This window comes from Sorex fumeus, unplaced genomic scaffold, assembly GCF_029834395.1.
Source record: "Sorex fumeus unplaced genomic scaffold, SorFum_2.1 ptg000128l, whole genome shotgun sequence".
Taxonomy (NCBI): domain Eukaryota; kingdom Metazoa; phylum Chordata; class Mammalia; order Eulipotyphla; family Soricidae; genus Sorex; species Sorex fumeus.
Window position 1 is genome coordinate 22,003,640 of NW_026606185.1, and position 25,591 is coordinate 22,029,230.

Genomic DNA, 25,591 nt, shown 5'->3' on the forward strand with positions numbered 1-25,591 from the left:
CTTTATGTTTGACTCTTTCCTTCAGATATTATAAAACCATCCTCTCTGTACTCTTGCCAGAAAGGGATCATTTCCATAAATTAGCATTTTGACTCACTGCTGACACTCAGATCTATGTTGAGATAGTATTTCTTTCGGGGCTTCATTTTCTAAAACCTGACTCTGAAAGTGAGACTCCACCAACAGGATGTGACCTCTCTCACTTTGTAGGTTCTGCCAGGGAATGATTCATTCATACATATGTGATTTCTAATATTTTTCTCACTAGTCTCTGGGCTTACTTACTCCCACCCAGGGTCCTCTGAGAACCCTGTTCAGAGCCCTCATCACCCCATCTTTCATAAGACCCTTCCCCAGGGGGAACAGGACTTACCAGTCTCCATGTTTTCACCAGCCTAGAAAAGATAGTGCGATCTTGGATCAAAAGCCATATTCCATAAAAGAGCTGGGGGAAGTGTCCTGCCCTCACTGCCTCCCTCTAAGTCTCTGGGCCAGCAGCTGTGACCTGTGTTGGATGTGGAAGAGGCTGATTCCAGGGCTGCGGGCCAAGACAGGGCTGCAGGGAGGTCTGAGCTCCAGGCCTTTAGGGTGAAATGAGCAGTAGGCAGAGCTATGGCAGGGAGGTGCCTAGGAAGGAAATGGTTTTCACTGCAAATGGGTTTCTGCAGGAAAAAGTTGGGGTCATTGGCGGGGTTTCCTCCCTGCTCTGAGGGCCCAGCTCGGCCAGTGTCTTCCTGCTACGCAGCACCCCTAACTTTGCAGATATTCTTCCTCCTGCCCACTGATAAAATGGTACAGGAGAAATATGTGTTTGAGAAAGAGGTGTGTGTGTGTGTGTGTGTGTGTGTGTGTGTGTGTGTGTGTGTGTGTGTGTTACTGGTGTTTCCACACCAGCAAGGAAGGACTTGGGTGTGTCTCTGGTCACACAACTCCTTCACACTGCAAGGAACTGTTCCAATGATGAATGTGCTTAAATAGGAATAATTCCAAGTACGATATATACTAATCTGCCTTCTATAATGTTGCTGCATTTCTTGCTGTTCTTAGTCATTTAAGTGAGACTGTTTGCTAACACTGTATGTGAGGGAAATTTTCTGGTCCTGTCTGCTTAGAAACCACCCTGACTTTCTAAGCAACCCTTCCAGATTTCACAGTTGTGACCTGGCGCCTGGGCTTGGTTCATAACCTGGTCTCAGCGTGCGTTGGAGCGTCTTGACTGTGTGAACAGAGCTCCGCTGACCTTGTGTTTTTCTGCCTGTGCCAGAGACGCCTCTCTCCTTAGAACACTGTCCCCAAGGAGGCTGAAGTGGAAGCAGGGCCCTAGAGGGAGTCCAGATCCACTAAGAGGACCAGGTTTTGGTGTTTTGGAATGTCCAGGAATGGGTGCAGGGTTGAGAGGATTAATGACCTACCTTTGCGGCTGTTGAGCGTGAATCTGTCCCCTTGGCCCTGAGTCTAGTAGGGAGGGATTGTGGGGGGATGAGGGTTCTGTGACAGTGCACTGCTGCACTGGGCTGGCCCTGTGTCATTCCCAACCAGCTCCCAGCTGGGGAAGTGGAGTTGCAATGTCAGTCCCTGTCCCTGCTGTACAGAAAGGCCTGGATGCTCAAGCACCACAAAGCTCCCAAGCTGGGAGGAGCAGGTGCCACCTCGCTGAGAGGCTCCCCCTAAAGTGCTCGGTGCATTTGCAAACTGACTTGGAGATTAAAAAGATTGAGTCATTTTTGTGCCAGCAGACCTTGTTTTTACCAACTATCTGTTCCAAGACTGTCACTGTCACCGTCCTCTCATTGTTCATCGATTTGCTCGAGCAGGCCCAGTAATGTCTCCATTGTGACAGTTATTACTGTGTTTGGCATATCGAATACGTCACGGGTAGCTTGCCAGGCTTTGCCTTGTGGGCTGGATACTCTCGGTAGCTTGCCGGGCTTTCCGAGAGGGGCGGAGGTTCCAAGACTAGGGGACTTGAAATCTTTCCCCCCTATGGCCCTGCCAGCCAATAGATCCAATTAACCCAATGTGTGTGGAGCCGGGCCCTGCATAGACCGCGACCGGGAAGAGGAAACAGCTTCTGTGAGAGCGGGCCCGGAGCTCACTCCCAGGAAGGGCTGCTGTGCCTGGTGCTGCATGAGCAGCGTTAAAGTGGCCGTGTGGCTGGGAACTGGCGTGTTCTTAGGGCCGCACCTGCAGTGAGCCAGCCCCCAACTGCCTCCCGTACCTGTGCAGCAGCTGGAAGGTGGGGTCTCCAGCAGGCCAGGAAGGGGCACCACTTCAGCTGCAGGATTATATGGGGGTCTTGACCCCCCACCCAGGAGGACAAATTGTGTCTTTACAAACCAGAACCAAATGAAACGCAAGTGCCCAGCTTGGATGCTGAGGGATGGTTTAGACCAATATAGAAGAACATTCTACCCCTGCAGACCTGCAACTATCAACCAGTAGTTTAGATTAATGACAACACTTCACTGTCTTTCTAGACAGTTTAAAGTCAACTACCAAGGGCAGAGAGATAGGGCAGCAAATTGAGCATTGGTCTCGTGTGTCTATGTCCCCATGTCCCACCAAGATTGATTCCTATTGCAAACCATGAGGTCCAAAAGGGGAGAGAAAGAGGGAAGGAGGGAGAAAAAGAGAGAAACCTTCCATAGAGGCAAGGGGAGTTGAGGGGGGACTGGGACCATTGGTGGTGAGAAATGTGCCCTGGTGAAGGGACAGGTGTTAGGACATTGTATGACTGATACCCAGTCATGAACAATTTTGTGAATGTGTTTATCACTGTGATTCAATTTTTTAAAAAAATTTTTTTTAATTTTAATTTACTAAGTGATTAAGTGATTAATTTACTCAGGAATAAGCCATGAGCATCACCAGGCATGGACCAAAAATAAAGTCAATTACTTTTCTACGGGCTGGAGCAATAGCACAGTGGGTAGGGCACTTGCCTTGCACACAGCCAATCCAAGTTCGATTCCTCCACCCCTCTCGGAGTGCCCGGCAAGCTACCGAGAGTATCTTGCTCAAACGGCAAAGCCTGGCAAGCTACCCGTGATGTATTCGATATGCCAAAAACAGTAGCAACAAACTCTTAACAATTTGTTGTGAGACGTTACTGGTGCCTGCTTGAGCAAATCGATGAACGACGGGAGGACAGTGCTACTTTTCTACCGCTGGCCAGGGCAGGGAAGAGAAGTGTTTGGGGTTTGGGCTATACCTGATGGTGCTCCATGAACCCTATTTGCTGGGACCAAACAAGGCAAACGCTCTCCCCCCTCTGTTCTTGCCACAACTGGCTTGTTCGGGGTTTTGTTTGGGGCCACACCCATGGCCGACTGTCTCTGCCCTCAGAGCTCACTCTGGGGACCATATGGGGTTCTGGTTTTGAAACCTAGGTTGACCGCGTGTGCAAGGCAAGCACTGCAGCCTTCAGTGAGCTTTTTGAGGGCAGTCTCGATCCATGAGGCAGCAGACATAGCCACACAAAGTGGTTTTATATCTTTATTGACACTCCCCGTCTTTGCACTTGATTTGCGCATGTCATTCAAGGAGCCCAACCAGCAGCCGTCTCACAATCCCCTCAGAGCCGGCCTGGGGTCACCCACCCAGGACAGCCTGGGCTTGTCCTTGTGGGTGCGGTGGCACTTCAGTGTTTAAACTTGTCCCCTGCGTGCAGTGTAAGTGGAACAGACCCTTGCCATGGCTGTGCCCTCCGGTAGACTATAGGCAGGAACGGATGTGACCCCCCCCCCGCCCCCCAGCCCACTAGGCCAGTGTCCCCTCCCTTCCCCGGCCCTGGCCCCCAGGCCAGCTCCCAGGCCAGGGCCACTCTGGCTCTTCTGTGTGGCCGGCTGGGGCTCAGCGGTCAGCTCAGGCCTTTCCGTCTTAGGGGCGGGCTGGGTTGTCTGCCCGAAGCTAGACCAGTGCTCCAGTTATCTCCATGATGGGAATATATTAAAGCTTCTGCATTCTGCCAGCTGCCTAGAGGTGGGGAAGGGAAGGGTACAGGAAGACCCCGCTGAACGTGGAATACATTTCATCGAAGTCTGTGTGGGCCAGCCTGCCCCCGGTCACCACGATGTTGACGCCATCTCCTGCCTTCAAGTGCACGATCAGGTGGAAGGCCCCAGGGCCCCCACAAGTGTGCGGAGCCCCAGGAGGGCGGTGGTACTCCAGGAACTCTCTCCTGTAGCCGGCCGTGTGCAGCTGGGCCACGCTGGCATTGGAGACAGACAGCACGGCCTCCACATAGGTGTCCCTCTCGGGCGTGAGGGTGGCCGTGATCAGGTAGCGTCCGTCAAACGGAGCTGTGAAGACCCCTGGAGAGGGAGCAAGAACCGGGCCCCCCGATGTGAGCCCTCAGCGTTTGGTCCAGAGGGCCACACCTTGCCCAGAAGAGATGGGGGTGGGAGGGGGGGAGTTCGAGGTGGGGTGGAGGGGGTGAAGAGGGGCATCAGTGCCTTGAGAGGCACACAGGGGCGGGCAGCAGTTCTTTGTCACTTTGTATTTAATTGGGTGGTTTGAACCTCCCAGCAGCTCAGGAAGCCAAACAGGCCAGTTGGTCAGTGCATGAGTCTGCACATGGGGTCCTGGGGACTCTCCAGAGTGGAATGCTCAGGGCACCCAGGCTGCGCCAGCAATGTTTGAGAACCATATGCAGAGCCAGGGATCAAGCCAGGGTTGGCCACATGCCAGGCATGAGCCTTCGCCCCTGGCAGCCTCTTGCATACTATATTTGCTTGCCCTGCTCATGGCCAAGAGCTTACCTACTCTAAGCTGCACTGCCTTAGGCTGGGCAAAGCCGCAGGACCCCTGTGTCACCAGCAACTCAGCACACAACACCACTCCAGAAACGCTGAGCCCTTTGGGTCCTCTGCACAGGGACAGCACGTGGACCCCAGGCCCTGCCTAGACCTGCTCCCACACCACCTGCTGCAGGTAAAATAAAGCCTGCCTTGCGGGGGGGGGGGGGGGGGGGGGGGGGGGAACGTTCCCCACCCTGAGTAGCATCGAAGCATCTCTCAGCCACTTGGGAATCAGCCTCGGGGCTACAGAACACAATCCCCAGGAGCTATGGAGCTGCCCCAGGGCCAGGGAGTGTGTCGGTCGCCAGGTGACAGGAGACTGGAGCTCCTGGCCAGCGCTCACAAGCCCCAGCCCTGGACCTGTCCTATAGGAGGCATCACCAGAAGCCAACTGAGTCTCATTTAACCAGTGAATGGAGTTCCAGGGCAGGGAGATGTTAGCTCTGAGATGTGCCTTTTGCAAAGCAGCAGTCAGTGGCCCCCAGCTGGGAGTGGAAGAGAGTTCCTGCTCACTGTGGAAAGCCCAGGGTTCATCCCCATTCTAGCTCAGCACAGGCAGACACTGCCCATGAGTGCATGGAGGGGGAGCTGGGCACTGAGCACAGCCCCGGAACTAGAGTGAGTGTCAGGGGGCAAGGAGGGGTCTCCGAAACAGAACACCAGGCCACCCTGCTCTTGATGGTGGCCCCGACCCCAAGAGCGGAAGGGAAGTAAATAAGGGCCGTCCTGGAGCAGAAACCCAAGAACAAGAGACCCCTGAAGCTGCAGGAGCCAGGATGGAGGCCAAGCTGCGGTCAGCACGCACGGCTGTACTGAGCAGGAATGGGATTCAGCCAGGCAAGGGCTCAGCAGGGAAGCACTGAGGGTGGGGGCCAGGCTCCCCAAGATCAAGACCTGTGCATGACTGGAGTATCTTGTCAGTCTTCCCTGGGGGTCTCCACTCCTCAGGAGCGCACCTGCCCGGGCCCTCTTACTCAGTCCCAGACTGCCAAAGCAGCCCCCCCTTTCCCCCGCCATGTTCATGGGCCTGACCCTCGGGACTCTGCACACAGGAGTCCGGGTTAGATGCCCAGCCCTGTGGCACGTGGGGACCCCTGGTCTGCACGGGCTGCCGGGAAGGACGCGCTTTCCATCACCACCATCCCCCACCATGTGGTTGGGGGGAGAAAGCGGGCCGCAGCCCATGGGGCTCTCCCTTTCCCTGCATGCTGCTCCCCTGAACCCCAGGATACTGAAGGAGACAGGGTAGGGGTGGCCTGACCTGGCATCAGGATGACAAACGCTGAGAAACAGAGGTGCTGAGTGGCCGGGGAATGGGCGGGGGGAGGGGGGGGAGGCCAAGTGGGCGCTGCAGAGCCTAACAGCCTCCATGGGAACAGGCAGTGACAGCCGGAAGCTTTCATGACCCCCACCCCCAAGGTAGCACAGGCCTCCCTGCTTTTGACAGTGACCTGACACGTCAGAGCGAGCCCGTGTCACCACCGCCTTCCAGCTGGAAGCTGCTTCCTGAGCCCCCGAAAAGGAGCACGCCCAGGCCAGAGCTCCCGGGAGGGACAGCGGCCAGGGAGATGGGAAGGCACTGCCCGGTCCCACCCCCGGCACTACACAAGGCCCCGACCTGCCTGGAGTGAGCCCTGAGCACCGCCTCGCCAGGCAGGAGTGAGCTCGGCCCCCAGCTCACCTGTGTCAGGGTTGTACATGTCGCCGTCGTTCACAAGCACCTTGTTAAAGAGAACGACGCCTGCCTCACTGGGGAAGGGCTTCTGGGTCAGGCCAGCTGAGAAGGCGACTGCAGAAGGTTCTGGAAGGCCTGGAGTGAAGAGAAAAGCAGAGTGGCCACAAGCGCCAGGCCTGGCAGCCTCACGCTTTCAGCCTCCTTCATGCCGTGCGGCCCAAGCTGGGGTGTGAGCAGACTGGGGCGGGTCTCGGTCAGTGCGGGGACAGTGGGGGGTTGGGGCGCCCCCAAGAAGCTGGCGAGGCTGCACTGGGCAGAGTCCCGAGGGAATTCCCCATGCGCGGGGATGACAGGCAGAGAATGACACTGGCCCCGAGGGGGGACTTCTTGGGCTTTGTCCACTGCAGAGGCTGGGTCCCAGGGCCCATCTCCTCCCACGCACAGGATGGTGGAGGGGTCCCACCTGGTGAGGTCCCACCTGGTCCCACCTCACATACCTGGTGAGGCCATGGGTGGCGACTTGGGGTACCCTGAAAGATGAAAGGAGGGCAGATGTCAGCGTACTGCTGAGTCCTCATTTCTCCCTGCTCTGACGAAGACTCGGCGAGGGCCGGAAGCTCACGCTGGGTAACTGCACAGGTTTTGCACACCGGAGTCCTGGGTTTGATGCCCAAGCACCACAGTGTCTGCACCCTCCCCCACCCCCGCCCAATAAAAACAAACCAGAAAGCAAACTCAGAAGCACAGGCTTGGCACTGGGCTGCCCTCCTCTGCCTGCCTCCACAGAGCCCCTTCCCTGAACAAGGGTGGATGCCCAGGTGCCAGTTCAGGCCAGGAAAGAGGAGAGAGACAGGGATCTGGGTGGGAGGGCTGAGCCCCTCTCCGTGCTGTGCGCTTCAGGCTGTGCGTGCAGCCACTCGGGAGGTGGTAAGCTGCGTGGCACTGGGAGGGGAGGAGGCCTGTCTGGGGGGCCCGGGCATACACAGGCCCGCAGAGGAGTGGCAGGACCCTCAGCATCCTCAGACAGCCTCAGAGAGAGGGGGAGCGGGCAGAGAACCTAGCTACCTGCTGTTTGGAGGCTGGCATGAGGGATGTGCCAGGTGCTTGAGCACCGCCCACATGAGTCTGGGCACTGGCTCCCTGGCAGTGGGTAGCTGGCATCGCAGGCGCTGGGCAGTGCCACTTGGCTTTTATGCCACTTGGCTGCTGGGTTTGGGTTTTTCTGGCCCTTGCTTGATGGTGCTCAGCACTTTGCTCCTGGCACGCCCAGGGACCATCTACGGGGGCAGGGCTCTGTGAGCAAAGCCAGTGTGCAACCCACTGCACTGCCTCTGGCGTCCACGGGTTTATATGACTCAGCCCTGAGCCTCAGTCTCCTCACCTGTAAAGCGGAGCTATTCCCAGCGTTCCTGCTGCCAGGAATGACGAGGAGCGCCTGGGCCCGTCTGGCACAGTAGGACCCCCTCCACCCCTTCGGCCTGTCTCACGCGGAGCCCAGGAGACTGGCCTGGCCGAGACATCTCCCTGGAGCCCTGCTGCCCCTCCCCGCGACCACTGTCTCAGCCCGAGCACTGTCCCCCACACCTGGGTGCAGGCAGGTGCTGGGACTTACCTGGGGCTCCAGCATAGCCCTCTGCGCTGGGGACAGTCCCCTGGCCCGTCTGGCCACCAGTGCCCTGCGGCAGGCCCTTCCCCGACATGCCCATCCTCCCCGGGGGACCGGCCTCTCCCGTCTCCAGGGTGTCCCCCGAGGAGCCAGGCAGGAAGGCCAGCCCAGTCCAGCCAGGCCAGACTGGTGGGGGCAGTGGTCGCGGGGGCCTCCCGGGCTGGGCCGGCTGCTGCCCAGGGGGTAGCTGTTCCTCAGGGTCCTCAGCAGACGGGCTCAGGTTTGGGTGGGCTGGTGTCGTGGAAGTCTCGGGCAGCGCCGGGTCCGGGGGCCTCTTGGAGCCTGGTGGAGACTTCCCTGAAGGCGGCATCTCGGGGTCTTCTGAGGGCTCATCTGCTGCACATTTGGAAAGTGAGAAAGAAGAGAGAGTTAGAGTGCCCAGTTGTGTCCACTGGGCCACAGGTTCCCCCAGAGCTCCCTGGGCGGGGGACCCCGGGTTCAACCCCTCTCAAAGCCCCAGGAGGGGCATGGAAGCCACCACAAAATAAGGTGGCCCAGCTGGGGGCACAGTCCACAGGGAAGTGACCCTCAGACCGCCCCCAGGATTACAGGGAAGGTCAACCAGGCCCAGGACACAAACTTTTCAGTTTCTCTCTCTCTCTCTCTCTCTCTCTCTCTCTCTGCCTGTCTGTCTCTGTCTCTCTGTCTCTGTCTGTCTGACTCTCTGTCTCTCTGTCTTTGTCTCTGTCTGCCTGTCTGCCTGTCTGTCTGCCTGTCTGTCTGTCTGTCTGTCTCTGTCTCTCTGTCTCTCTGTCTCTGTCTGTCTCTGTCTCTCTGTCTCTGTCTCTGTCTCTCTGTCTGCCTGCCTCTCTCTCTCTCTCTCTCTCTCTCTCTCTCTCTCTCTCTCTCTCTCTCTCTCTCTTTGGCTTTTTAGTTCACATCTGGTGATACTCAGGGGTTACTCCTGACTCTGTGCTCAGGGATCATTCTTGACAGTACATGGGGGAACATATAGAATGCCAGGTCAGCTGCACATAAGGCCAGCACCCTTCCCACTGTAAGATCTCTCTTGCCCCTTTCAGCCTCTTTCTGCAGCAGGAGTGGAAGCTTTTTCCTGCCGGAATATTTATAACACCACTCGCTGGCCACACTGACACAAGCCCACAGGTCCAGCACCTATTCCTGTCCCATCAAGTGCCAGGGGCCACTCCACGGGGTTTCCCAAAGATTCCGCTAGCTGCCCAGACAGGAGCAGTCTGGCTCCAGCCCCTGAAACTTCCAGCTGATGACCCAGCCGGTCGCACGTGGCCACAGGGCTGTGGTCAAAAAAACTCATCTGGCCACCGGCCACCGGGGTCGGCCTCACTCCAGGCGCCTGCTGGCTAAGTTCAACACGTCCAGACAGTCCCAATAAACAGCTGTGATACCCCTCTTGCTACGGCCTTGGACCACTGAGCTGTCCACAGGGCAGCTTCTGATGCCCAGGCTTCCCTGTCCTCCCAGGACACAGTGGCTACCTTTCCCTGGGACTTTTCTCCTGGGACAGGAACCCCAGGAGTCCTTCCTGAGGGCCCACATGGCCACCCTCCTCCTCGCCCTGCCAGGCCCAGCTTCCAGAGATACCAACGGGTAACCAGGCAAATCCAGACTGGATGACTCATCATAACTCATTCAGGTTATGACAGTGGGTCCAGGACTCACTCACCACCTCCCAGGGAGCTGGGGCCAGGCCTCAGTGGGCTACCCACTGACCCTTGGGACAATTAGCCTCATGGAGAATGATGCAGGTGATGGCTTCCCAGGCCCCTGAGGGTGGCAGAGTGTGAACGGTATCCTCCATGCAGAAGTTAACTCAGTCTGTACGACAGGACAGCATCAGGACTAAATTCCCTCATTGGAAAGGGAATTTGATAGAGAAACTGAGGCAAAGAGAATAGCAGACCCAGCAGTGGGTGGGAGTGAGTCTGAAATGCTCAGTCTGGGAAAACTGCAGTCGAGTCTGGGGAGGTCGCATAAGGAGCCCTAGCTGCCTCCCCGAAGGTGCTTCCTTAAACCTCAAGTTGGAGGGGCTGGAGCCATAGAACAGCCGGTAGGGCTTGTAAGTGGCCAGCCCTGGATCAATCCTCGGCATCTCATAGAGTCCTCCAAGCCTGCAGGAGAGATTTCTGAATGCAGAGCCAGGAGTCAGCCCTGAGCACCAGGGTGAGGCCCCAAAAAACACTGAAATTGGAGAGGCCAGAGCCACAGTACAGCAGGTAAGGCACTTGCCTTGCATGCAGCGGGCCTGGGTTCAATCCCCGGTATCCCATATCGTTCCCTGAGTGTGGCCAGGAGTGATCCATGAGCACTGTCAGGTGAGGGCCACCCCTTTCAATAGAAAGTTCTCAAGTTGGAGTCAAAAGCATTTTTCATGAAGCCCACAAGCCCTGAAACCCTGATAAAATCCACAATCAGGACCACCTGGCAGATAAGATAAGATAAGATAAGATGGAGCCCACAAAAACAAACATCCAGGAACTTAAATAAATGAACGCAATGTAAGAAAAGAAACACACAATACCACAGAGAAATAAAAGACACTGCATCCAGGGCGAGAAACTAGGTCGCTGTTTAAGGGTAGTTCTGGGCAAAGGATTGAAGCACAGGATTGAAGCACCTTCAAGCAGTACCACAGGCTCCCTGAACACTGCAGGAGCCACGAGGTCTGCTCCCACCCCAAGGAAAAGGGGAGATTCAGAGACTAAGGATGAGATGTGGTGATTGAAAAATGTTTGTCAAAATATGAAAACTTATTGTAAGAGTTGGTAGATAAAAATAAAAGAAATCTTTGCAGAGGTAGAACCAAAGGTAACATTATGGAAAGTAAGAGAGAGACCAGAAGAAAAGTGGAAGGTGAATCCAGAAATCTTCACAGAAAAAAAAAAAAAAGAAAAATTGGGCATTGGCATGGTGAGGTGACAGAGAATTGCGTACACACACACACACACACACACACACACACACACACACACTTCTCAGAATTGAGGGAAAGGTAAATCCCAGTACAATTGTTAAATAAAAGGTCCAAACAAAGGCATATTAAGAACACTACATGTAAAGGGCCTACCAGGAAAAAAAGTTATAAGGGTTCCTGAGTCAGAGGAGCACTGTAGCACTGTCTTTCTGTTGTTCATCGATTTGCTCCAGCGAGCCCAGGAACGTCTCCATTGTGAGTCAGAAGAGCAACACCTTGAATTCTATTCCCCATCAAAGCCTCCCTAATAGGGGCCTAGAATAAGGTCATTCTCAAACATGTGGTGTTCGCTTGCTTGCAACACAGGAATTAAATCCAGTTCCTCTGCATACAAGGCATGCAAGCCATGCGTTCTACCACAGAGCCACATCTTGCCCTGCCACTTGGTTTTTAAATTATATTTATGTGTTTATTTATTTTGGTTGTGGGGCCATACCAAAATAAATAAATAAATAAATATTGGGGTATTCAGGGGTTACTCCTGACTTTGCACTCCAAAGTTACTCCTAGAAGTGCTCTGGGAGGATATGGGACTGTCACTGTCCACTGTCCTTCTGTTGTTCATTGATTTTCTCGAGCGGGACCAGTAACATCTCCATTGTGAGACTTTGTTGTTATGCGTAGCTTGCCAGGCTTTGCCATGCGGGCGAGATACTCTCGTTAGCTTGTCGGGCTCTCTGAGAGGGGGGCGGAGGAACTGAACTCGGGTCGGCCATGTTGGCTGCGTGCAAGGCTAACGCCCTACCCGCTGTGCTATAGCTCCAGCCCAGATATGGGACACCTGGGATCAAACCAGAGTCGGCTGATTGCAAGGCAAATCATCACCCTGCCATCTGTTTATTTCAAATACAATGACCTCTCAGCCATTCTTATTAAAAATATTCTATAAAAAGTATTCCACTGAGAAAAGGGAGTAAACCATGAAAGAAAGAAACATGGAGTTGAAAGAGAGTGGGGTGGAGAGGGAGAGGAAGAGACCAAGAGCGAGAGAGAGAGAGAGAGAGAGAGAGAGAGAGAGAGACATCTCAGATAAGAAGTACTGTGGAACTTCTAGGATGACAGTGAAAACATTTCAGAGTGGAAATTCTGCAGCAAGACCAGCAACAAAAGTCAAGATGGATTAGAAGGAAAGAGAACTCCAGAAGGAAGTGCACTCATTGTTAAAAACGAAAGTAGAGACTGGAGGGATGGGCATTTGATCACTGTATAATTGAAACCCAAGCACAAAATTTGTAAGTCTACAACTGTACCTCATGGTGTCTCACTAATAAAAAATAAATAAATAAATAAATAAATTTTAAAAATCAGGATATCAAGAGAAAAAAAATAAAGTGCTTCTTCTTTACCCCCCCCCCCCAAAAAAAAAAAAGTAGAGACTGGAGAGATAGCGCAGGGATTACGGTCTTGATTTGATCTCAGCACCACATTGAGCACCTTCAGGAATGATCCCTGAGCATAGAGCCAGGAGTAATCACTGAGCACCCCCAAGTGAGACTCAACCCTACTCACACAATGAAAATAACAAGTAAAGTAAAGGCCCTCCCATTGATCATCGATTTGCTCGAGCGGGCCCAGTAACATCTCCGAGAGGGGCGGAGGAATCAAACTCGGGTCAGCCATGTTTGGCTGCGTGCAAGGCAGACGCCCTAGCCGCTGTGCTATCGCTCCAGCCAGTCCCTGGAGCCATAGCACAGTGGTAGGGAGTTCGCCTTACAAGTGGCCAAGATGGCCGACCCGAAAATAACAAATGATAAAGAAAATTGTATCGAGCAGGTAGTGGAGATGGCAAAGTCACAATAGATACCAAAAATTTACAAATAGATGCCACAAACATGACGACTACTGCCAAGAATGACAATAATCATAGAAATCCATTTAGCTCATATTAGTTTAAACACTGCCACTGTTTCATTGCCATGTAACCATGTTCAGAGCCAGGAGAACAGGAGATAGGGGATATGGAAATCAAATAGATAGGTTATAGTCTAGAGTCAATCACATAAAGTGTGAAAACTAGATATAAGATTCATTATGAGTGTCTGAGGCTACGACATTCATTTAGGGCTCTGGAGGGGCAAATTGCTAGAGCTGCTCATGCCTGTCTGCAGAGAGGACAGGGGGCTGCTGCTGGTTTTCATTAGAAACTGCTTTAAAGGTCAAATTCTAGGCCTTGTGGATACTTTCAGCACTTTCCAATGCCAACATGCTTGAGGTTTTTTTAATACATTCTCTCGTCTCTCTCTTCCTCAGAACACTGTAACCCCACACACATTCATACGCACAGACACAGACACACACACTTGTGTTCTCTCTCTCCCTCTCTCTCTCTCTCTCTCTCTCACATACACATATACCTGTGTTCTCTCTCTCTCACACACACACACATACCTGTGTTCTCTCTCTCTCTCTCTCCTCTCTCTCTCTCTCTCTCTCTCTCTCACACACACACACACACACACACACACCTATGTTACACTCATACTAACAAGCTGCTCCGCTGTTTGTTCATTTCTGGAGAGAGCTCTGGCAGCCCACCCCCTCCTGCCAGGACACGTGTTTCTAATCCACACCGACCATTGCAGCTGTCTGGTGCCGCCTGCTTGGGTAACGGGCTGGACCAGGACACATGTGCTCACCCGAGGGCGGGAACCCGCCCCTTCGTGACTGTCCTGGAGCCAGCTCGGCCTCCAGCCACGGTGGGTAGATCAGGCGGCCCCACAGCCTTGCATGGCTGACCCCGCGCGGGCGGGCAAGAGCATTTCCTCTCATAAAGTTCTGATTAAAAGTCCATTTTATCCTGACTAAAAGAGCTGCCTCAGGGGACCCACAACAATCCTCAAGGTGGATGTGATTCCCTTTGAGGGCAGCATCTGGCCCCCTTCCCTGTCACAGGAGCCCAGCTTCGCTCCCCACAACCACCAAGGGACCCTGAAGGAAAGGGGGAACCCCAGGACAATATAAAGTGCAGAAAGAGGGTGGAAGAGAAGGGGGTACAGCAGGGGAGGGTGCTTGCCTTGTACTCAGTCAACCCAGGTCCGATCCCCGGCATCCCACATGGTAGCCCAAGCCCCTCCAGGCGTGATCACTGAGTGCAAAGCCAGGAGTAACCCCTGAGCTTTGGTGTGGTTTTTTGGCCGTGGCCCTACAATCAAATAAATAAGTAAATTGCCCCCTGAACCAGAGAGAGTGCAGAGGTCAAGGTGCTTGACTTGTATGTGGCTGCAGCTAGAACTGGCTTAAACCCTGCCACATACAGCTCCCAAGCACTGTCAGGTGTTGGTCCCTGGGCACAAGAGCCAGGTGTGGCCCCTGAGTACCAGTGAGTGTGCCCTCGCCACTCACCCAAAAACCATCCCTCAGTGGGTGCCTAGTCCCTCTGTCACAGAACAGCAGGCTGTGAGGGACACACACTGGCACTAGGTGTCAGAGGCAGGGGGAGGCCCAGCTTGGAGAAGGCCATTGAAAGGTCTCATGTTCTCAGCCCTGTCCACTACCCCCCTGACCCTGGCTTCCTGGCATGAGGCAAAAGTGAGTGTCACTGAAGTGATGAGAAGAGGCACTCCCCTGACCGTGACCTGCAGCCTTACCAGGGCCACCAAGGTGGAATGTTAGAGAGGGACTGTCAGAGGACACACAGGAGACCAAATGCAGCCACTATGCACATGTTTAAAAGGTGCCAATCAAGGCCCTTGACTTAAAAAAAAAAAAAACAAACATGATAACCTTGCAAGCACAAGACCTGGATTCCATCACTGATGGTGCCAAATTTAAATGAAAAAAAAAGGTGCTGATGTCCAGCTGCTAAGTGGAGGGTGGAGATGCATCACAGCTAATGGCCTTGGCGAAGACACAACTCATAGTCAGCAATGGCCCCACAGCATCACCATCAGGATGGGCAGAGCAAGCACGACCCCTGGCAAGGACAAGCCCGGGGAAGCTATAAAAGAGGGGGGATATCTGCCAGCCTTCCCTGCAGGACAGGAGGTAACCCCCAAAGCAGGGGATGCCCTGAGATAATGGAGGGAAAGTGGTATTACATAGGCACAGGGCTGCTCTGTTTAAAGGGCAGCCAAAATACTACCTGGGGCTTAGGCAGAATAAAGAGAAAAACTAGATTGTGTGAGGGGACACCTGTCAGGTACATCCTAGAGACAGTGAGGTAGGTGAGAACCCTGCCAGGAGGCGGAGGCCTTACAGGACCACCCAGAACCCCACAAAACAGCCTCACCAAAACATATGCTTAGAAAAGCACAATGTGGAGACCATCAGAGCCAAGCAACAATAAGGGAGACTTGTTTTGATCACATTTCAAGTGGGAACTCTTGGCACTGAATCCCAGAGAGGTCTGTGGGGTCTGCCCTATAATCTCTATGGAAAGGCAGAGGAATTACACCACCTGTGTCAGGCTTGCTAAAGCTACAGTGACCGAGGTATGAGGCATCAGCACTGATTAGAAGGGGAACCTAGAGAGACACGTGTACATACATGTGTACAGACGTGCATGTGTACGTGCAGATATAGGTACGTTGGTGTGCAGGTGTGATGTGTACGGATGTGGGTGTGTTTGCATGCATGTGGATGTGGGTGTGTGTGCAGATGTGTGTATGTGTGTGTGCAAATGTGAGTTTATACATGCAGATGTGAGCATGTGGGTGTGTGTAGATGCGATGTGTACAGATGTGGGTATGTGTGTGCATATGTGAGTGCTTGCGTGTGTGTGTGTGTGCATGAGGGCATGTGCACACAATGCTCACCCATTGTTGGTGGCTGCATCATCATTGCATTTCTCTCTTCTCGCCCTTGCCCGAGTTTCTGGGGGTGAGGGGGCTGCCCAGACTTTGGGCACAGCTCTGGTCTTGTACCTGACTGCACTGATGACCTGCTTTAGAAGCTTCTTCGGTCTTAATAACAAACTCCTGGGTCTCGCTCACCGCTGAGCGGGATCTGCAGAGTGAGGAGCTGCTATTTCTGTCCCTCTCGGGGGCTGTCTGCACACAGTCCTGAGAGAGCGCCCTTTTCCAGACTCCAGATTCAAGGTGACATGGAGGAGAGGCCAAGATCCTCAGCCTGGCCAGGGCCACGGTGGAAGCAGCTGCCCACATGCGCACTGTCAGGACTTAGTTGTGTCTGCTTTTTGCTGCTTAGTCAAGCTATCTTGGACCCAAACCCAGCCAATTTCAGGTCAAGGGCCAAAGCTGTCATCATGCTAGCCTCCTTCTGCTCCTCCCTTGACCGGGCTTTGTGGCCAGATACTTATGGAATGACCAGTGCTTCTTTATTCTCACAGCACGGCTTAAATTCAGTGAGGTCAGTCAGGGAGAGATTCTAAAGGTCTAGCGCTCAGGCTTCACCTGCTGGAGATGTCAGTTTGATCCCCATACAGCAAGGGCCCCTGGTCCATGATAACCTTTCTGCAGCCCCTTGCAAGCAACAGCTGGGAGCAGCTCCCACCCCACCCCGTTCTGCTGGGTGTGGCCCAAATGCAAAACAAAAAACAACTTGAAAACAACAAGACGCTTATTCCTATAATACTCCTAAAACAAAACGTTTCTACTACTATAATTAGTATGAATTCATGTGCAAGAATTCATGCGCTAAAAAAATTACCCTAAGATGTGAGCAGAGGGGCTGGAGGTCCCGCTCTGCTGGAGACACGCCCGTGTACACCGGGCCCCCGTACAACCCCCAGTGTCACTGGGTGTGGCCATTTAAAAAACACAACAATTTTTCTCAAAAGTACCTTATTATAGTTTCATTAAAAGAATTTTATTCAGAGAAATCTGAGGGGAGAGAAAGAGTAGTACGCATTGAGGAGAGAACAGAGGCTTCTCCCCTTTCGGAGAAGCCTAAAAGTATAATAATTTTTTTCAAAGACTAGACACAAGAAAGAGTGGGAAGGCTGATGCTGTTGATATGGTTCTGGGGCATCTGGGGACCAAGGAATGAAATGGAACTTTCCAGGGGCCAGTGAGACACAATGGGCTGAGGGAACAGGCCTATGTTCATCCAGGGCAGCGCACGGTCTCCCGGACATCAACGGGAAAGAACCCCGAGTACAGAGTCAAAAGAAGCTTCTGAGCACCCACTAGATGCAGCCCCCAAACAAAAATACAATAGAGAGAACTTTCCTGAAGAGAATATTCCTCTGCCCACCACCCCCATTTCCTAGCCCACCATTCCTCTCCCCCAGTATGACGAAGAGTGGAGTCTGTGGGGTCCCTGTTCACACTGGTGCAACAGGCTGCACACACCAGCTGTCACAGGTGGTGGCCCCTTGGTTGTGGGCCATACTGGAGGCCAGGGAGAACATAGACACAGGCAGCAGACTGGAGTTGGGGGCAGAAAGCAGCTCTGGAACCAGAGGTGGGTAAGGGTGCCATGGAGGACTGTCCACAGCCCAGCTGTGAAAAACTCCCAAGCAGGGAATCATTACTGACACCTAAGAGATAAGAAGGGCTGCAACGCCAGGCCCAAGCAGCAGGGGAGATGGTACAGGGGTAAGGCACACGCCAGCAGACCCACATTCCATCCCTAACATCACCTGGTCTCTCAGCTCTGCCAAGTGTGGTCCTGAAGGATCCTAACCACCAGGTGGGCTGGGTAACCCCCAGCCTCAAAGACCTGAGCAACCCTGCATCCTCGAGCCCATGCACTGAGCCACAGGCATGTGAGCAAAGAGCTCCTGGGAGGTGCCACTGGACCTTCTCTGCACACAGCATCTCCGAAAAGTCTAGCCGTGATCACAAGCAATGGAAACAGCTCACCAAGACTTGGGGTAGTTTGTTTAAGGACATGAATAACTGGTCCATGGTCTAAGCATTGGTGCCATGGGTAAGGCCTTGCATGTGGCCTTGCATGTGGCCAACTCAGGTATGATATCGGGAATCACATATGGTCTGCCAACACCACTAGGGCTGATCCCTGAGTGCAGAGAAGTAGTAAGTGCTGAGCACTGCCACGTGTGGTCCAAAGAACAATTATAAAAAAAGAACCACTCCACCAGACCAAGGTCTCACCAGGTACACACTCCCTGCCTGCTTCTGGGAACCATCTACAACCCTGAATTACTGGTTGCAGTTACCCCTCCTTTCAGAAGTTTCTCTCATCCTCTCCTTCACCCTCTAAGGTTGGGCCTTCTTCTCTTCCCTGCCTCTCTTCCCTGCCTGACTCATACTGCAGCTGTGTTGACTCTGCCCAGCCCCAATACACCCCAATGATCATCTCTGTGCACACACCCCTCCCTGACCGGCTCATTGACACTTCCCCTCAACTGACATTATCACCTCCACTGTCATTCATGGACTTCACACAGAGCTCAGGGCATGCTGCATCAAACCCTTGGGCCTGAAAGAATCACTGCTGCCTGAGCTGCTCATCAGCCTTCATGCCATATATGGTCTCACTACCACCAAAGTGGAGAATGCCTTGGGGTGAGGATCAAGCTCATCATCTCTACACTCCCTGCTGGAGTCTCACACATAGTAGGTGCTCAATGGATGTTCTGCTACTTTTCAACTGATCGCTGATTGACTTGTTCTGCAACCTTAGCTCCAGATTTACCCTTGGTCTTGCACACTCAGATCCAGAGACCCCCCCCCCCCCCCGGATCCCTGATCGTTGCTACACCAGGATAGTTATGGCCCTGCTTGTTTACTTTTGGCTGTTTTGATCACTGACATCCACAAAAATCCACGTGTTCTATGTTCACAGCAATGAGTTCAGCCCGAAAGGATCATCTCTTAGAAGCCATATCCTTTTTAAAAGCATTTGCCTCCAACTCCTAGTTCAGTAGACAAATTTGAAAGAGTTAACACAGTTTCCTGCACTGCTGGGAGTAGCAAATCAGCTGGAAATATCTGAAAATATCCATGTGTTATGATAAAGCACAGTCCAACAGCACGGTCACTTGAGCACAGTCCTTCTAGGAATACATGCAGAGTCTAGTGACACTTACTCAGCATTCCAGAGATATAGGAGTGACATGAGTCTGTGAAGAAGGGGCAAATTATAAAAATAGTGTGATGTCGTGGGTTGACAGGGTGCAAGTCAGCTTCCTGGTTCTGCTCGCCTGACGATAAGGCTCCTTATCTACAAACTCCTTATCTTTGGGAACCCAGATACTTCCCGAGCTGATTTCCCACCTTGCGCCCTTCCCTGGATGTCCTCCAGGATCTGACCTCCCCATCCCACGCCAGGCCTGCCTCCACGTGTCTCATTCCTCAGCCTTTTCTTCATGGAGTTTAAAGTCCTATCTAAAACCTGGTCATAAAATTTTATAGGTTCATACCAGGTCATGAAATCTAAGCTCATGATTAAGGGTCACCAGGGCAAGATGACAAAGGCTGGGGTGGGTAGGAAAAAGCAGCCAGGGGAGTCCAGGAGAGGGAATGGGGCCCCGGGGTCAGCAGTCAGTGCTCAAAAGAGGAGAGGTTCCATCTCATTCCCTTTTACCACCTTGTATCTGACTTGGAAAGGGGGAGCTCATTTATGGAGGCACCCTGAATGGAAGAATTATGTGCTTTGCAGATTGCGCACTTCACTCCCTTAGTAACAAAGATTGGGACTTTGTTGAATATAGTGATCAAAACTAGTAAGGGAGGGACTATTCATTCATTTATTCATTCACTCGTTCCACACACTCACTGAGTGTCTAGTGGTGCAAGCATTGTTCTAAATACAATCGAAGAGCTTCTTGAGGCTTTAGAGGAGCTGACTGAATAGCTGATATGCATGCTCTGAAGCCCTAGATCACACCACATGGTTCCCACAGCACCAAGTCAGGAGTATCCCCTGAGTACCACTGGGCATGATACAAAAAATTAAAAGTAAATAAATAGTAACTGCCCTTATCTGCTTTTGTTCACAGTCCTCAGTCTTTGGGAACAAATATGACAGTTGCCTGTCTGCCATTATGTTAAGTCTAAGTACCTTGGGGACTCGGAAGTGCCCCAAAGATGATGGTGGCAAAGATGATAAAGACACCAGCAAACAAAAGCACTGTCTACAGAGTTGCACAGATAAGTCCATAGGACATCCCCGAAGTCTCCAAGGGCACCCCGATATCCACAGCCCAGTTGTTAAATCTTGCTCCAACTCCCACTTGGATCCAAGTACGATTCAAGTGGGATCATCCAAACCAATATTTTGCCATATGACTATGAATTTCTTTTGCATTTGCATCATGTTGCAGACAGAGACTTTTAGAAAATACACAGCTGTACCTGAATTCTGTGAAGACATTGAACTATTTTAAATGTTTCTAAATACTCACTCCCTATGTTGGCATTAATCTCAGAGCACCCTAGCACCAAGCGATTCATATACTGGTCCATCTATAAGTCACATTTAGGCTAGCCCAGAATAGTTTAGTTAATTCCACAAATACCCAAAGTCTAGCACATATCTTGCATGTTCTAGGACCTGTTTTCAAGAAAATAATAAAATAGCGGCCAGAGCAATAGCTCCTAAGACCACCAGGTGTGATTCCTGGGTGCAGAGCCAGGAGTAACTCCTAAGCACTGCCAGGTGTGGCCTCTCAAACAAAAAAGAAATAAATAATAAAAAGACATAGAAATGCATTTTTTAAAAATGGTCCTGAGTTCAATGCCCAACACTATATGGCCCCTGAGCACTGAATATTTGACTTCCATGACAAGGAAGGAAGGAAGGAAGGAAGGAAGGAAGGAAGGAAGGGAGGGAGGGAGGGAGGGAGGGAGGGAGGGAGGGAGGGAAGGAAGGAGGGAGTTGTCAAGGTCAACTTACTTGATGATGGTTGAAATCTGATCAGATCTTGCAGATCAGTAGAAATTTGGAAAACATGGCTATAGAATTGCTGGACAGAATTCTTCAGGCCAGAAATATCTCTGTTATGGGCCCGCAATGTCCCATTCATTTGCCTGACACAGCTCCACAGGCTACTAACATGCTTGTTGAGGCCTTCCTTGATCCTCTGGAGACTTCCCGAGATGTTGTCCAATTTGCTGCAGGTTTTCTCCAGCTGAGAAAGCTTGCCCTCAACCACAGAGACCTCCCTTTGGGCGCCATGCGCATTTTCCTTACAAGTGTCCAGCTCAGAGAGGACGTGGCTCTGCAGCTGCTGCCACCTCTCCTCCCACTGGTCACAACAATGAGCTGTGGAGTCCTGGGGAGACGGGAGGGGTGCCATCGTCCTTCCTGGCTTGCCTGCCTTAGAAGACCCACCCATTCCAGTGTTGGAACTTTCTGTGCCGGCTCCCACCTGAAGAGGAGGCAGACCATCTTCTGTGTGGTTTAGTAGAGAATAAAGAAAATGAAAATCACGCTGGAGTTTCTGGATACTGAGTTCTGTTTCTCGAAACTTCCCATACATGGTGTCGTTCAGTGATTTCAAAAGGCCTGAGTGGTCATTTGTTGTATGGTCTTCTCCAGTTAGCCAAGTATCTATCCCAGGGAAGTTCTGCAGGCAAATATCCTCGACCACTTGCACTTTGTTCTTCAGATGATTCAATTCCACTATAACCTGCTCATTCCCAGCTTCTGACACACCCGGGCCGGCAGGGGCCGGCAGAGGGAAGGCTTCGTCAGTGCTGTTGGCCAGCTCCAGCACATTCCCCAAACGCGCCTCCAGAGACTGTATCTTCTCATCCAGAAGCTGCTTCAAGACATCGACTTCTCCATTAATGGTGTCCCGCAGGGTTTCTTCTATGTAAAAGCAGTGTTCCTCTGCATTCTTCTCTGTCACGTTGATCCGTGCATCTAGCTCATTCCACCTGGCATCTAAATCCACATCTTGCTCTGGAACTGTGAGGCGGTCAAACTCATTGTCCAGTCGTCCATTCAACATTCTGGTGGCCTCAGCAACTCTTTCAATTTTTTGATCTAACATCTGGATCTGTTGTGCGAAATCAGTACTTTTTTTGCTGTCACAGCAATTTGGCTGGGCTGGAGGATTCTGCAGCTGGGCTCGAAGTTCACTGATTTCTTTTTTCAGGTTTGCTTCCTTCTCTCCTATAAGCTCGATGACTCCCAGGTAACTGCTCCCATAGTCGTCACACTGCTGTTGGAGACCGATCATCTTGTACTCACAGGAGTTTTTCAGATCTGCCAGCTTCCTGTCCATTCCCTCTATGAGCTCTTCTCTCAAGGCATTGATCTTGCTGTCTACATAGGATTGGTAGAGTTCACTGGTTGTCATGGTCACTGTAGGGCCCTGGGCCGCCTCCTGGAGCTGTTTGAGCTGCCCTTCGTAACCTTTTACTTTCCCATCCAGCTCCTCCAGCTTATCACTCTTGGTCTTTAGAGCATCCTTGACTTCAGCCAATTCAGACTTAATGTCACTCATGCCAGATTCCTTACTGGGGATCTCAGGAAGAGGAGTCGTGTCTGTGTCTCCACTGATGGACACAGTTCCTGGTTGGTGGTGAAGGCTACTGAGCCATGAGGGCGTTTTGCTGGGATCATCTTGAACTGTGTGTTTGAGGTTTTCGTTCACTCCAGCAATGGAAGACTGGAGATCCAGAACTGTCCTTGTGAGTCTGAGAACCTTCTCCTCAAGTACCTGGATTTTCTTGTCCTGAAGTTCTTGGGGTCCCTGTTTTGGATCTACTGTTTGACTTGGCTCTGTTGTACCACTTGATGACAAAGTCTTCTTGGGCTCTGAGATTGGACTTGGCTCAATGTCTGTTATGAAGAGAGAGTTGGACATGACTTAATATAGTCTACCTTTACCCAGTTTCTGCAAAAAAGATTGATAAACAGGGTGCTTACAGAATACTTTTTAAGTCTTTAAGAACAGATTCTGTCTCTCACCACTGGCAATTACAGTGCTACAGTAGAAAAGAGAATGCCCTTTGCTATCAAATTGTCCTTCACTGCATATTAGTTCTGCTGTTTACTGTCTGCTCTTGAGAAAATTAAATAACATTTGCACTATGATTCCTTCATCTATGAATTGGTGGTTCTTGCTTTCCTCATACAGTGATTAAGAGACTATGTACGTGACAAATGATAGAGATACTCCATGGTCTCTCTGACCCTGGGGAACATTCCTTTTTTCTTTCGTTTTGTGAACACAGCATTTCACACTAGTGAGAGGCAGCCCCGCCACAGTCCAGTGGAGGACTGTGCACTGTAAAACCATGAAAAAAACACTTTAGTGGGAGTCACCCCTTAGCTGTTGGACGGGATGATATCATATGAGCATCAAGTTATTCTCCAAGCAGCTATTAAGTGTTTTTTTAAAAAACTTTATTAGAATATCTGTGGTGAAAAGAACCTAAGGCATTATTAAAACATATTATGCAGTTGGGGGAAATAAAAGACCAAAAAGAGAAAGCATTTGATTCTATTGCTGTCTTCTGACACTAGAGTTATATGGCCTTATATAGTATTTGCTAAGCCAAAGGATACAGACACTGAATTTTAAATAATTGACTTTGAAAAACAGACCAAATAAATACCCTAGAAGACAAACAATATTATAAAAATAATTATGATGAGTCATTAAATGAAAATAAACTGATATAGACATGAATAAACAAAAAAGGCCTATCAGAACTGTGTAATAAAGAATAAGAGGCAAGTTATACCCATTCAATGCAGTAGGATACAAAAAATGCTAGGGTGGGTCCACATTAGGAAGCCTGCACACTATACTGAGAAATCATGTAAAGTGGAAAAAGTCAGACAATATTGATCCCAATGAAATAAAATGCATCCATATGTGGTGGTGAACATTAGCAGTATATTTAAAAGGTTGTGAATATTTGAATTTCACAATCATTACTCTTCCCTCTCTAAACTTTTACACATGATCGTAATAAGCTATTATTAAAAGGAATTCAATGACAAAAGAAAGTCTGGAATTCAGATGGCCAAACTCCCAAATTGAGAACTATACAGAACATACTGACAACTGAATTTTATCCCAAGATATAGAAGAAAACAAGGAACAACATCACATACAGATAAAATGTTATTTCAAAAGAAATAAAATGAAGGGTAGGAGACTAGGAGAAGATCAAGATCAGGGTGTAATAAAGAGTGAATTGCTAGAATTTTTTAGAAAAAAAAATTTGGCAATATGTGTCAAAATGATCAGAATCCTTTAAACAGGCAATGAAACATCTAGAAATGTAATCTAATAAATAATCAGATAATTTTTAACAAGAAATTTGCTTAATAAATATCATCTACAATAATGACAATTTTAAAACAAGACTAGAGGTAGGGTTTGAAGTCAAATAACCTTGAAGTCATTAAATGATACTGTAGATGATTTAAAGACATGGACATTTGTGATATATTCTTTTAAGAATAAAATTCATCTGAATAGCTTTAGGGGTTAATACAAAGATTAAGGTGTTTGCCTAGCATGCAGTTGCAATTGCTACTCTGGTTCAAATTTCAGCACTGTATATGGTCCCTTGAGCTCTGCCAGGTGTGGTCCTGAGCACAGAGCCAGCAGCGATCCCAGGAACCATAGGGTGTGGTCCTGAATCCAAAACAAACAAATGGTTTTAGAGATGTAATGAATAAAGATGATGAATCAGGCCACAATCTTGCAAGCAGAAAGGCAGTTTAAGGAGTTGTACAAAATGGAAGATTCTTATTATCAGAAAGAGGTGGACAAGTTACTGGCATTACTAAGTAAGAATTTTATTTGGGACCTTCTTTTTCCTTTGTAACAGACTGTTAAGTTCAAAATTGCTTTGTGGGCATTCCATTCTGGATTGCTCTCACCCCAACTTGGACAGAATAATTCCTTTCTTTTATTTTATGGGGCTCTCTCCTCTCTCGTGTTTTCTTGAGGATCATTTCTTTTTTCTCACTTTTAGTAAAATGTCTTTACTTCATACACACACAATTTAATCTTCAACAATAACGATATAATGATTAAAGATAAACATTTTCTTTCGTCCTCTCCCAAAATCCAAAAAACGGGGTAGAGGGAGGATCCAAAGATTATCTTTCAATAGCAACTCTTGAAGCTAAAAAGCAGTATGCAATGTTTTCCAAATTCTGAAGGAAATTTATTTCCAATTCTAAAGCTAGAGTAAAATGTTTGCAGACTATAAAATATCAAAACTTCATCTCCCATGCAATCTTCTCATGAAATTACAACAAGACACGCTTTACCAAAACAAGGAGGTAAATGGAAGAAGAGTAGGCAGGGGCATGGGAATCAGGGAATCATCTGCAGGGAGGAAGTTGAGGAGACAAACTGGCAGCTGTGAGCTGGACAAGAGGAAACCCAGGCCTGGTGGGGGCAGCTGAGCGAGCTTGGAGAGAGCTTCCAGAAGACCAAGGCCTTTGGTCCTCCAGAAGACTGAAGGACATTTAGAAAACTAGAGGAGAGTTTGGGTTGCAATACAGATAAAAACATAGAAAACCAAGCAAAGAAACTATTAACTCCAGAAAAATAAAAGGCTGATAGCAAGTACGTACATTTCTAGTAGCCTACACAACTCAGCTGTAAATGCCATCTACTTAGTCACACACCAGAGTGAATAAATACATGG

General features: G+C 50.5%; 1 protein-coding gene across 1 annotated transcript in view; it reads right to left on the bottom strand.

Moving 5' to 3' along the window:
* Positions 1-3,768: 3,768 nt before the first annotated feature.
* EMILIN2 (elastin microfibril interfacer 2) overlaps positions 3,769-25,591 on the bottom strand; it is a 54,198-nt gene continuing 32,375 nt past the window's right edge. The window contains exons 4-8 of the mRNA XM_056138276.1: positions 20,856-22,751; positions 8,087-8,476; positions 6,972-7,004; positions 6,481-6,609; positions 3,769-4,313 (exon numbers count right to left, since the gene is read on the bottom strand). Of these exons, the coding sequence (XP_055994251.1) occupies positions 3,976-4,313; positions 6,481-6,609; positions 6,972-7,004; positions 8,087-8,476; positions 20,856-22,751 (2,786 nt within the window). The 3' untranslated portion in view covers positions 3,769-3,975. The remainder of the gene's footprint in view (positions 4,314-6,480; positions 6,610-6,971; positions 7,005-8,086; positions 8,477-20,855; positions 22,752-25,591) is intronic.